The sequence below is a fragment of the Gymnoscopelus microlampas genome (assembly GCF_963454915.1).
Source record: "Gymnoscopelus microlampas genome assembly, chromosome: 1".
In the NCBI taxonomy this organism is placed as follows: domain Eukaryota; kingdom Metazoa; phylum Chordata; class Actinopteri; order Myctophiformes; family Myctophidae; genus Gymnoscopelus; species Gymnoscopelus microlampas.
Window position 1 is genome coordinate 24,708,142 of NC_139962.1, and position 13,507 is coordinate 24,721,648.

The 13,507-nt window shown below is 42.1% G+C and overlaps 1 protein-coding gene across 1 annotated transcript in view; it reads left to right on the forward strand.

Annotated features, from left to right (window-relative positions):
- The first annotated feature begins 449 nt into the window (after window positions 1–449).
- The window catches only part of slc22a31 (solute carrier family 22 member 31), a 20,572-nt gene continuing 7,514 nt past the window's right edge, over window positions 450–13,507 (forward strand). The window contains exons 1-5 of the mRNA XM_084080363.1: window positions 450–852; window positions 6,113–6,216; window positions 6,929–7,083; window positions 10,615–10,783; window positions 12,402–12,547. Coding sequence (XP_083936489.1) covers window positions 463–852; window positions 6,113–6,216; window positions 6,929–7,083; window positions 10,615–10,783; window positions 12,402–12,547 — 964 coding nt within the window. The 5' untranslated portion in view covers window positions 450–462. The remainder of the gene's footprint in view (window positions 853–6,112; window positions 6,217–6,928; window positions 7,084–10,614; window positions 10,784–12,401; window positions 12,548–13,507) is intronic.

Below are 13,507 nucleotides of genomic sequence, written 5' to 3' on the forward strand. Positions count from 1 at the left end.
AGATAAACCTTTGCTGCTCTTTTTCCCCTCTACACACCTATAACTCTTTGCCAAAAATAACCGATCTACAAGCTCACAACGCCTCGCAGCGCGAGGTGTTGTGAGCTTGTAGATCTGCTATTTTTTGGCTAAAGTGCTCCTCAGAAAAAGGGATGCTAGAGTTAAGTGCTTAATGTAAAAAGAAAAAAATCATATCACACAAAGATTTGGCGGACCCCCTGTAGTAACTCTGAGGACCCCCTAGGGGTCCCGGACCCCCTGTTGAAGACCCCTGGGTTAGAGTGCTCATGTGGCCTAATAAGTTGCTTCTTCTGGGCTTGTTTTCCTAGACCTGGTTGCTTGTTTCTCTCACAAAACCTGGCAACACTGCCTGTGTGGCGCCTCTCACTCAGCCAGAGAGAGAGTCCAGCCACAACCAGCTGCTGTGTGAGCAGCAACAACTCACTCAGTCACTTCAACACCATGGACTACGAGACGAAGATCTACCCTCAGGCGGGTGGTTATGGACGATACAACAGGATCCTGGTCATATTCAGCTGGTTTCCCAACTTCGCGGTGATGCTGAATCTGTTCTGCGACGTCTTCTACACCCTAATGCCGGACTCCTACCACTGCAGACCCGACCCGCAGCTTCTGCCGTCCGCTTTCCTCCTCAGCAACCTGACCAGACAGGCGTATCTGAACCTGACCATACCGTGGGTCAACGGCACCGGCCTGAGCCACTGCGAACTGTTCAAGTACTCGACCAATGCGTCCGATCTCTCTGAAAACGTCCCCAAAGAGAGGGTGTCCTGCACTAAAGGATGGGAGTACAGCCACACGGCTGGACTGCAGAGCAACTATGTGACAGAGGTAAAGAATGGAGCAAAAACTATGTGTCTGGGATTGATGGTTGTTTGGACGTGGCTGAAGTTTCAACAGGGATGGGATGGGAAGAAAGAAGTACTCACATTTCTTACTTAAGTAAAAGTATCAATACTGCATTGTAGAAATACTATGTACTAAGTAGAAGTCCAGAATTCAAAATTTACTTGAGTTTAAAAGTACCAAAGTATTGGCATCAAAATGTACTTAAAGTACCAAAAGTAGAAGGTACTCTTCATTGTGAAGAATGTCCCGGATCACACGTTTCCAAATGTATACAAAATATTTTGAAAATGGTGTTGTGAGCTTGTAGATCGGCTATTTTCAAATGGCTGAAGTATAGGGCTGAAGTGGTTAATGTATGCTTTGTAATAATAATCAAAATCTACAAAGTAACTGGTAACTAAAGTTTTCATATAATTGTAGCGGAGTAAAAGTACAATATTTGCCTCTGAGATGTAGTGGAGTAGAAGTAAAAGTACTGAAAATTGGAAATAGTAAAGTAAAAATACCTCAGAATTGTACTTAAGTACAGTACTTGAGTAAATGTAATAGTTACTTTACACCACTGCTAAACGCATAATGTCTGGAATTGATGGTTGTTTGGATGTGGCTGAGGTTTCAACACACACAAGGGTTAAAGTATTGTCATCAGTCACACACTGATGATAAACAAACACAATGGCTGCTGAGTAGCTCTGTTTAATCTTCACCAAAACAAAACCAGCGTCAATAGCCCTTTCTCTGGTCTTGTCCAGTGCTAGGAAAAATACTCACAGTTTTACTTAAGTAAAAGTATCAATACCGCAATGTAGAAAATACTCTCTTACAAGTTAAAGTACAGAATTCAACAATAACTTGAGTAAAAGTACAAAAGTATTGGTTATTGGCTATTTTCAGATGACCAAAATATATCTAGGGCTGAAGTGGCTAATGTATGTTTTGTAATAATAATCAAAGTTTTCATATAATTGTAGTGGAGAAAAAGTACAATATTTGCCTCTGAGATGTAGTGGAGTAGAAGTAAAAAGTATTGAAAATTGTAAATACTGAACAAAGTACCTCAAAATGCCTCATCATTGTACGTAAGTACAGTACTTGAGTAAATATACTTAGTTACTTTACACCACTCTGTGTAATCGTCAACATGTGAGCCCTTTCTCAGGTGTTGTCAACACATTATCATGTAAAACGGGTTTACTGATATGGCAAAAAGTCATACAAGTTATGTTTCTGTAGAATTTAATTTAGTTCACCCGCTGTTGTTGTTCTGATCTCTCACTCTGGATAAGAGCCTCTGCTAAATGCCTAAATTGTAAACTGTTGGAGCCTATATGTGATAATGAAGTTGGCAGTCTGTAACGTTCATTCAATATTTGCTCAGGTTAAACAGCCCAAACTTCCCTGCCTTGTTGATGCCTAAAGCTTTTAGTTTCCCCCCCACTCTGTAATCTGATGCTCCATTTACCAAGGTCTTTAGTAACAAGTAGACCAGGGGTCTTCAACGTTTTCAGGCCAAGGACCCCCTAGCTGAGAGAGAGATGAAGCAGGGACCCCCCTCTATATTGTATAAAATTGTGTTTCAGATTATACTTATTTTGTTTACTTGGTATGCTCTTTTTCCCCTCTACACTATACCTCTTTGCCAAAAATAGCCGATCTACAAGCTCACAACGCCTCGCAGCGCGAGGCGTTGTGAGCTTGTAGATCTGCTATTTTTGGCTAAAGTTCTCCTCAGAGAAGGGATGTTAGGGTTCAATTGGTTAAGGTAAAAAGAAAAATCATATCACACAAAGATTTGGCGGACCCCCTGTAGTAACTCTGAGGACCCCCTAGGGGTCCCGACCCGGACCCCCTGTTGAAGACCCCTGAAGTAGACAGTAAAGCTTTATAAAATGTTTTGTAAAGCTTTTGTTTTGTTGGCTAGTTTTCTGGATCTACATATGATCTCTGTGGTCTCATTTCAGTCCTGGGCTCCAAGAAATTGTCAGATTGTAGCCTACATTGATAAACCTTGGATTGACTACCATAAGGGATACCTTGACCAAACGAGCCCCAGAAGATGTTGTTAGTCTGGTGCCACTCCGTACCGTAGTGTGATTGTGTATGTACAGCTTACTCTTGTTTATATTTTACTTACTGTATGTTTCAACAGACTCTTATGCCAGTTAGGAATCAGGATCCATCCCACTCAGCAAACACTGACAACGGATCTTGGTAGCAAAAAAAAACACATCTCAGAGCAAACAACTGCTACTAGATATTCCCATGTAATACAGCTGTTCAAACTTTACATTTATATTTTCTTTGGAAGTGTGATTCTGCATCACATTGGGCATGCTTGAGATATAATAAAACGGCAAGATTTAATACAACGGCAGATTTTAAAACTCTAGATACATTTTTATTGCTGCAGCAGGTTTCATAACATGGACACAATTGCCATGGATAGTGTGGATGAAATTAGATAATTAGTATCTCAATACTGATGAGCTAGCAGAGCAGTATGGTAATTTGTCTTGGGGAAAGGGCCCTTCTACCTTTCCTCAACTGGTTAGGGCCTTAATCCATTAAGACCGGGAAAGCATCTGTGTCATTTTAGATTCTTTGGCTATTCAAATAACATACTTGTAGCTTGTAGAGCTGCAATTTATTTTATAAATCTTGACAATTTGTCCAAATCTTTAAAAATATATATTTAAAGTGAACATTTTTAACTCCAATATTTGCTTCTGGGGGTCCCTGGAACAAAATATTTTGAGATGGGGGTCCTCGGTCAAATACATTTGGCAGCAGACCCCCATCTCAAATTATTTAGTTCCAGGGCACCCCCAGAAGCAAAGATTTTAGTTAAAATGTTTGCTTTAAAAGAATATATTCAAATATTTGCAAAATAATTCAAGATTTTTCAAAAATAGCAGATCTACATGCTCATAGCACGGCACTTGGTGCTGCGCTATGAGCTTGTATTTCTGCTATTTTTGAATAGCCAAAGAAATCTAAAATGACACAGATGCGTTCCCGGATTGAATGGGTGAAGGAAATGAATATAGGAATAAATGAGTGTTTGTGCCCATGTGTTGTGATGCTAGGAAGTCCAATGCCCACCCACTTCCTGTGAACCTGATCATGTCCTTCCACCAGTAATGGTTTCCCTTCTCCATGACGTATGTGTGCATGTACACTGTACTGTACAAGGAAAAATGTAATGGAATATAGTACAGACATGAGGCATTTGCCTGATTAGAGCACAACTGATGCCAGCTTTTCAGGTCCAATACAAATTCTAGGGTCCTCCTAGACCACTGATTACCGGTGGTTTGACCGATATTTTGTCAAAAAGTGTAAAATGTTATTTTTCTTATAAAGTACTTTATAATAATCTGCAAAGGCGGATGAGATGTCCTTTGGTTTTGAAACAAATGAATTATCTGGTCATTTAATCTTGGTTACTGTCGATAAGGCTTGTTGTTTCCTTAAGCGGTATGCTAATAATCGGCTAGATCTGTCTCCACTCTCATAGTACTTTTGCTTCAGAAACCTTAAATTACGCTCCACTTTCTCAGATGTTAAGTTATTCAGTGCTTGTCGAGCATTCTTAAGCCCCTCTAAGTACTTCAGGGAGTTGTTGTTCTTTGTGTTGGCGTTCTAGCCCCTTAATTGTATTTTCTAAGTTAACTCGATCTTCTTCGTTTCTTTTCTTTTTGGCAGATGCAAAAGCAATTATTCGTCCTCTCAAATATGCCTTGGCGCATTGCCATAGTGTCACGGGTGAGATATCTGGTGTCATGTTGAATTCAAGATAGAGTTTTAGTTCCTGCTCCACAACTTTTACAAACTCAGTGTCATTCAATAATCCTGTATTAAGTCGCCACCGCTTGGATGAATAGGAACCTCCCAAATCCCATGACAGGGCTACAGGTGCGTGATCTGACAATGTAAAAAATGTTCTTTTTCTAATCAATCTGAAAACACAAAACAACAACTTAGATTTGATTAAAGTCTTTATTTTAACATTTAACCTGTAAGCAAAAAAAGCAATACAAATGAACACAGATAACTTTTTTGATTGATACAAAATAAATACAAAAGCTGAATTTTATTTTGTGAGCTTGTAGATCGGCAATGTTTAAAAAAAAAAATCACCTGTAATGATGACATACCCAGATTAGGGACGCCAGGCTAATTAGAACACATTAGCTGCATAATTGCCGATACTGATGTCTCAAAAAAGTATGATAACAATAATGCCTATACTGTTTATCGGCCCGACTGATCGATCGGTCTGGCCCTAATTTGATGCTCAAAAGCAAGAACCAGTGCCCAGGCGTGTAAGCCAGGGGTCTTCAACGTTTTCAGGCCAAGGACCCCCTAGCTGAGAGAGAGATGAAGCAGGGACCCCCTCTATATTGTATAAAATTGTGTTTCCATTTTTACTTTTTTTGTTTACTTGGTCTGCTCTTTTTTTCCCTCTACACCTATATACCTCTTTGCCAAAAAAGCCGATCTACTAGCCTTGTAGATCTGCTTGTAGATCTGCTATTGTTGGCTAAAGTTCTCCTCAGAAAAAGGGATGCTAGAGTTCAAGTGGTTAAGGTAAAAAAAAAATCATATCACACAAAGATTTGGCGGACCCCCTGTAGTAACTCTGAGGACCCCCTGGGGGTCCCGGACCCCCTGTTGAAGACCCCTGGTGTAAGCAAATAGATGGTATGTTTTCATGAGTTCACACAAGATGATGACGCCATAGCCCTTTGAACATGGTGTGAGGAATTGGTGGGCAAGAAAAAACCTGCAAGAGAAGAAGGAAGAGGGAAGTGGAACAGGGTTTGGTATGTCACTATACGTCATAGTGCTGCCGTTTGTGCACTTTTGTTAAGACACAGGTTTGTTCTAATGTAATAATACTGTCAGCAGACACACTAATTCAATCAGGAGGGACATGATCTACATTCCTCCTTGAGTCGCAAAAGTGTGTGTGTGTGTGTGTGTGTGTGTGTGTGTGTGTGTGGTGCACAATTCTCAGAAGGTTATGTAGTCTGATTATAATGAATGCTTATGCAACACTGTACAGTTGAAGACTAAAATTACACAGATGCAGTGGTTCAAATCCCTCCCATCAAATTAATTCAGCTGTCTTTCTTTCTTTCTTTCTTTCTTTCTTTCTTTCTTTCTTTCTTTCTTTCTTTCTTTCTTTCTTTCTTTCTTTCTTTCTTTCTTTCTTTCTTTCTTTCTTTCTTTCTTTCAGTGGAACCTAGTTTGCACCGACTACTGGAAGATCCCTTTGCAACATGTCTGCTTTATGACAGGGTGGATTCTAGGATACATCCTCCTAGGCACGCTGTGTGACTGGTAAATAATGACTGTGTATGAGTTATGTCTGTCTCTATAGTATATGGGATAGTGATGATGACTCTACTCTGTAAAATCCTGAGTGTTCATTTAAAGGTAGGGTAAGTGATTTTTTTAGGTTAAAATAAGTGTTAAATAGCTCTATATTCTGATAGTATTCATTGCTATAGAGTGTTTGATCAGTAAAAGGAGTCTCCTTGTCTCTCCAGCTCTTTATAAAACAGAATTTTCGTTTCAGTTTCATTTCCAAGTTTATCCAATCAGGATGGAGAGCTCAATCAGGATACAGATTAAACAAGTGAAATTGGAAGTGATGACACTTAAGAAATGAGCAGACAAAATTGGAACTGGAACACTAAAAATGAAGCTTAAAAATTGGTACTTTCTCCTAATTGGCTGAGATTTTGACACCTACCGGAAAATGTATTTTCTGTTTATTAAAGAGCTGGGGAGACTCCTGTTACTGAACAAACACTCTATAGCAATGATTACTATCAGAATATAGTGCTTTAACCTTTTAACAAAATACTTTTTGTTTTAACCCAAACATATCACTTACCCTACCTTTAACTCTGAGAGCTCACAAATGTAACCAAATGGATAAATCAATACTTAGGATTTGGCTGTATATATTGCCAATCTAGGTAACGATGACCAGATGCACACATTATGTGACTTCTGAATCATCCCTAACTTGTACTTGTGTCTTAAGGTTGGGTCGTCGCCGAGGTTTCCTCCTGTCTGTCAGTCTGTCCAGTCTGCTAGGAGTGGCGGTGTGCCTGTCCAACAGTCCTGTGGTGTTTCTCCTGCTGCGTCTCGCTCAGGGTGCCATGCTGGCCGGGATCTTCATCTCTTCATACATTTCCAGTAAGAGAAATTGTATTTGATATAATCCCATTTTTGAGTATCCAATTATTTTAAAGGGATAGTTCACCCAAAAAAAAACTTTTTTTCTATTGATTAGTCACCCAATGGAGACTTGAATTCATTCATATTTTTTATATCAAACAATAATTTGATGACCAGCGGACCGGTAGTCAGCGGTTCCGGTAGGAGATACAAAGGAGACTCTTTGTGTCTCCTACCGGAACCGCTGCCAGTTATCAAATTATTGGCTTAGGAATGCGACAAAAACAAAAACATATCCATGAATTCAAGTCTCCATGGGGTCACTAATCGATAGAAAAAAAGTCATTTTGGGGTTAATTATCCATTTAATGTAGTTGTTATGCCAATGAACCCTCCCCACACATTTATGTATTGCCACTGCTATTTCACTCACCTGCCAGTGAGGAGCCCCCACCGGGAGAACGCAACATCTCCATCCTACTCCTCTTATTCAACTCCCCCTTGCTGAAAGTTGCCTCCCCAGCCTGTAGGAGTCGGCTACGTGCAGTGAGAAATATCACCCTCCCGCCTTACTCTCCTCCCCTGAACACGGGCCATTGGTGTTGCGTGCACCGTGGGGGATTTGAACCCCTAGACTCTGCAGTGGCGGACCGGTACTTTACCCCTGAGCCACCTGAGCGCCCTCAAATGTTACTTGGTATCGAAAATAGCAGAGCTTGAAGGTGGGCTATTTCCAGTGCGCGACATGATGCACAACCAAGTATAAATCAGGAAGTGCCCTGTTAAATCGGAGCAGCTGGGTCAGAATAGCGAGCGACGGGCGGAACTCTGTGAATGGCAACAAGAAGCAACACAGCCTCGTGTGTCTTATGAGATATGGAGAAAAATCCTGTTCGATCCAGTGTTCATTTAGTTGACTAAGACTAAAAGACTAATTTAGTCGAGTAAGACTAAACAATTTCAGATGACTAAAATGGGACTAAAACTATACAGAAGAATACTCTGTGTGTGTGTGTGTGTGTGTGTGTGTGTGTGTGTGTGTGTGTGTGTGTGTGTGTGTGTGTGTGTGTGTGTGTGTGTGTGTGTGTGTGTGTGTGTGTGTGTGTGTGTGTGTGTGTGTGTGTGTGTGTGTGCGTGCGTGCGTGCGTGCGTGCGTGCGTGCGTGCGTGCGTGCGCTTCACCATTTCCGCCTGAGAATGTTAACATTGTTAAGGTGGCCATGTGATTTCTATTCTAGGATGAAACGAGGTATATTTGCTAGATTGGTTGAATAGACTCCAGACTGACTGCTGTAAAGCACTGCTCACTCTAAGATATTCTAGCTAAAAAACATTTACTCTGACAAATGACAATACAAGTGCTGTGGTGCCTTTAGATGAAAAAGGACACATCTAGGGTCATATATCACAATATATAATCCTAGGTGTGAAGTCCCCCCTTTGTCACATCTCATTCTACCTCGCCATCCTATCTGTCTTAGGAAATGTCCCAATTTGCCCTAAGAAAAACAAATCCGCCCTGTCCTATCTTGTGTTTATTTAAGGACATCCTAACAGTGGTAACTTGAACCATTCCTCTACCAGTAATGTCTTCAATAAGTCATGATGAGGCATGCGTAAAGTGTCATTCAGTACAGCGGGTCACCCATAATCACTGAGAGGTGTTTGTGAGAGGGTGGGAAGCTCACTGCTTTGAGCCAGAAGCATATTTAAAGAGGCCAGAAAGAAACTATAAATGCACAATACCTCAAACCACAGTTAATGTATTTTAGCTCATGTTGATAGCAGTCTCTGGGGCATTGGCCTGTTATCTTCATGATGAGGTGTGTTTTCACATCACAACACAACAGTGAACATACAATATCCAAATGGACATAAAACAGCTACATCGCACCGACAGCTCTTGTTGTACGTCACTCCGTCCCAGACCCGAGATATGACTGATTATGTAATTTATTTTTATTTTTTAACATCACGTGGAACACCATTGCCCAACTAATTTCCTTAGAGTGACACACTCACGGGATGAGCATGACTGTACGTGGGTTAGATATGAGTCTGATCTGCCATTGTGGATATGATGCCAGTGTTTTAAGATGACTAAAGCCTGACCTGCATTCAGGAACAGTTATTTTGTTATGGCCAAAGTGCTGCACTGCATCTGTAAGTGTGATGATAGACCCTGACCGATGCCAGATTAATGGGTCTGATCCCGATCTTTGGAAGAATCTAGACTACTATTTACTATCTTGAAACCAATTTGAAAAACTTTCAGATTTTGATTAAAGTTGCTATTTGAGAACATCTAACTTACATGCAAACAAATAAATAGAAAAATACCCCACAACTTTCTGATAGATGAAAAAAAAAGTTCTTTCATTGTATATATAATAAACTTACATAATAAAATGAAGTTAATGAACATTTAACTAATTATGCAATGAAATGTCAGGGATTGTAAAGGCACAGTAAAATGCTTAGTGTTGATATTTAATAGTCAGGATTTTGTTGTGAAGGAGAGATGGTGGTGAAGGCGGTTAGAGGGGAATGGCATCCATCTCCACTGCTGATCGGTGTGAAGCTGAAGCATTCGGAACAATCCATTCAGTTACGTGTAGATTGAAAGGAATCTTCTGAAGATGTACATGATGTGTGGAACAAGCTAGTACTAGGTACTGCTCTGCTAGGGAGTTCCCTATCTGTTTCTGATATGTATGTACATTCTCCACATTCCTGTGAGGTCAGGAGTTATTGAGACCAGATTTTGTTCTGCGGGGTAAGAATGATGCTGTGCTGCCTGGGTGTAAGGACTTGGGACTGGGAGGAACATTTCCCAATTCCCCACAGCCTCTCCATAGGGGGACAGAAACAATAGCAGGACAGAGGGCAGGGAAGTGAGCAGGAAGTGACCTATCTGCTTTCCTCCGTACCTCTTTGCAAGGTTCAAGGTTCAAGGTTTCTTTATTTGCTACATCTTGTGTATATGAGTACAGAAGAGTAAAGTTCTTTTGTTCTGATTTCCTCGCAGCAGTGATAATAATAATAACAATAAACATAACCACATCAAGGGAAGACAAAAAAGTAGAACACTTGGGGGACATGGGGTGGAAGTTCCTAGGCATTTCACACCGCATCTCAAACATGCAGTATTATGTAGCCTAACTCTGTCGAACACAATCCCATACTTGACCACAGTGAGGGTTAGAGAGTTACAGTGAACTAACTTAGTCTCGCGCAGCCTACCCAGACCATCATGGTAGTTTTTTTTAAATACTCCCTGGTACTGTAGCTTGTGTCCGGTTCTCCAACCGAGAGGTTCTCATTTCATTTGGGGCATCTGGAAAGTTTGTTTTGGTCTTTTCAGCACCCTCTGGTGGTCTTATTTTATCATTGATGTGTTGATCAACTAATAAACCATATGCTGATTATACAATTGCCCCATTGGTTTTGGACTGTTTAAAGAATATGGCTGTGCATTGGCTCACATTAAGTGTCCTCCTCTCCACCTTTCTCTCGCATTCTCTCTCTCATGTCCTCCTCCTGCTGTCAGGGTTGGAGCTTTGTGACCCTCCTCATCGCCTGATGGTTGCCATGGTCAGTGGCTTCTTTGCTGTGAGTGCAGAGCTGCTGTTGCCGGGCTTTGCCGTGATGTGTCGTGATTGGCCCATTCTCCAGGCTGTGGCTACACTGCCTCTGCTCTTCCTGCTTTCCTATTGGTGGTGAGTCAGTCAGGGTGCCGTGTTTGGAATGTGCAGGGTAGGGCTTCACAATACATCACACATATATCACACTAATACTGTATTCATATCGCAAGAGGGCTGCATACTACTTGGACAGCTGAAACTCGGGCCTAAAAATGAAGTTAAAACGTCGGGAAATCTTTCATTGTATTCAAAACTGAGCAAATTCTAACCTTTAGCATGCCCTCTCACCATTTGTGTGATCATTTGTGAACACAGAGAGACATTGTATAGAATTAGCTGTTCTAATGTATTGCAGAACGTAGGAGAAGCACAGTATTTAGCAGAAATATTCTCTGTTATATCCTGAAGCCCTAGGATCTAATTATAGGGTGATTGGCTTCTACAAAATGTACAGCAACAGGGTACATTTGACACTAAACTGTGCTACAATATTCTGCTAATCTCTTCCTGAGTTATTGTGATGTTATTGCGACCGTAGGTCGCACTTACTACAGAAAGCTGCTCCAGGTGTCCGTCCGTCACTCCGTCACTCCGTCACACACGTCACACTTTTGCCCTGCTCATATCTCCGCACCCATTGCCCCGATCCATGCCACATTTTGCACACACACTCCTTACCTGCCAAACTACACCCTCCAAGGACCCCCGGAGCTCCAGGGACCCCAGCTGCCTCGGGGACCCCCAAGTGTAAAAAATGAGCACATGTGGACACATTACCAAATGACCACCCCAACGGGGCTGCTCACGGGGCATTCCCGGGGACCACCCACTCCTGGTGCTCCAGAACGGATGCAAAAGTGGTGGCGCCCCCAGTGGAGGACCCCCTGCCACTGCAGCTCACATAAAATGCCGTAGCTAACCCCACATTTAGACCACCAAACAAAACTATCCATTGCCCACACAACTAGGAACCAATCGCCGTTACAGCCCTCTTCTGTATACATGTGACCTACGGTTGCTTATCTCCCGATTAGGGAGTCTTACTGGTATGTTATTGCGACCGTAGGTCGCACTTACTATAGAAACCTGCTCCAGGTGTCCGTCCTGTCCGTCCGTCACTCCGTCACTCCGTCACACACGTCCGTCACACTTTTGCCCTGCTCATATCTCCGCACCCATTGCCCCGATCCATGCCACATTTTGCACACACACTCCTTACCTGCCAAACTACACCCTCCAAGGACCCCCGGAGCTCCAGGGACCCCCAGCTGCCTCGGGGACCCCCAAGTGTAAAAAATGAGCACATGTGGACAAATTACCAAATGACCACCCCAACGGGGCTGCTCACGGGGCATTCCCGGGGACCACCCACTCCTGGTGCTCCAGAACGGATGCAAAAGTGGTGGCGCCCCCAGTGGAGGACCCCCTGCCACTGCAGCTCACATAAAATGCCGTAACTCGGGGGCTTGCCCCCCACAAAAATCGCCGTTACAGCCCTCTTCTGTATACATGTGACCTACGGTCGCTTATCTCCCGATTAGGGAGTCTTACTGGTTATAAATACAAAGTGTGTGTGTGTGTGTGTGTGTGTGTGTGTGTGTGTGTGTGTGTGTGTGTGTGTGTGTGTGTGTGTGTGTGTGTGTGTGTGTGTGTGTGTGTGTGTGTGTTTCTGACATTATGATGTGCTCCTCAGCTGTGCATCAGTGTACCCAGAGTCCCCTCGCTGGCTGCTGGCAACATCCCAGATCCAGGAAGCTAAGAGGAGCCTTCAGGATTTCTCAACCAGGAATGGAGTATGTCTGACGGATGAGATCTGCCCTGGTGAAACTCTGCTCTCAGGTATGTACACACACACACACACACACACACACACACACACACACACACACACACACACACACACACACACACACACACACACACACACACACACACACACACACACTAGCATACAGAAATTCCACAGTTTCCATCTTCAAATTGCTGAGAGGCATTCTAAGGAATGCTAATATCTCTCCATATACTTCTCCAAACGCAACCTTACCTGCTGTATCCTACAGTAGCAACAGCTGCCACTAGAGGCCTGTACTACGAAGCAAATTCACTTTTTATTATTTGGCTTCACTAACCCTAACAACCACAATCACATTAAGCCGCCACGCGAAGGTTGAGATCAACCCGTTTGTGTTAGCAGCGTATGATCAATCGCAAACATGGACAATTCTACTGGCAGCAGAGCATCCTATTTCACAAACTAAACTATAGATACTAGCATACTATAATATCAAACAAATACAAATAACTCAAACATAATACAGGTTATAGCACCTTTCATACACAGGGCAATTCAAAGTGCTTCACAGAATACAAACACATTTTATTAACAATTTACAATTGAAAGTGCAACTTATAGATCAAAGAAGAAAGAAATCAAATATTCCCACCTTTTGATGCAAGCAAGACCTAGTTGTTTTTAGCCATTACTGGGTAGAGTAGGCAGTGTAAAGTCAATGGCCAGAATTGAGGCTTGTTTGATGTCATCTGGTACTCGGGTTATTCCCAGATAATACGCTAAATGTCGTGCTATACCACTGATCTGCAGCACTAAAAGACTGCAGCACACTAGTGCAAATATCACATGGTATAGTAATCACTGTCATGTATTATAGCTTGATTGCTGCATTAATTATAAACTTATAATGACATATCATGATCTACTAGCAGCAACAGTTATACCACATTGGTGTCTAAGAATGTGATTTGGGGTATTTAGTTTGACCCCTGTAGTCAGCCTCAACT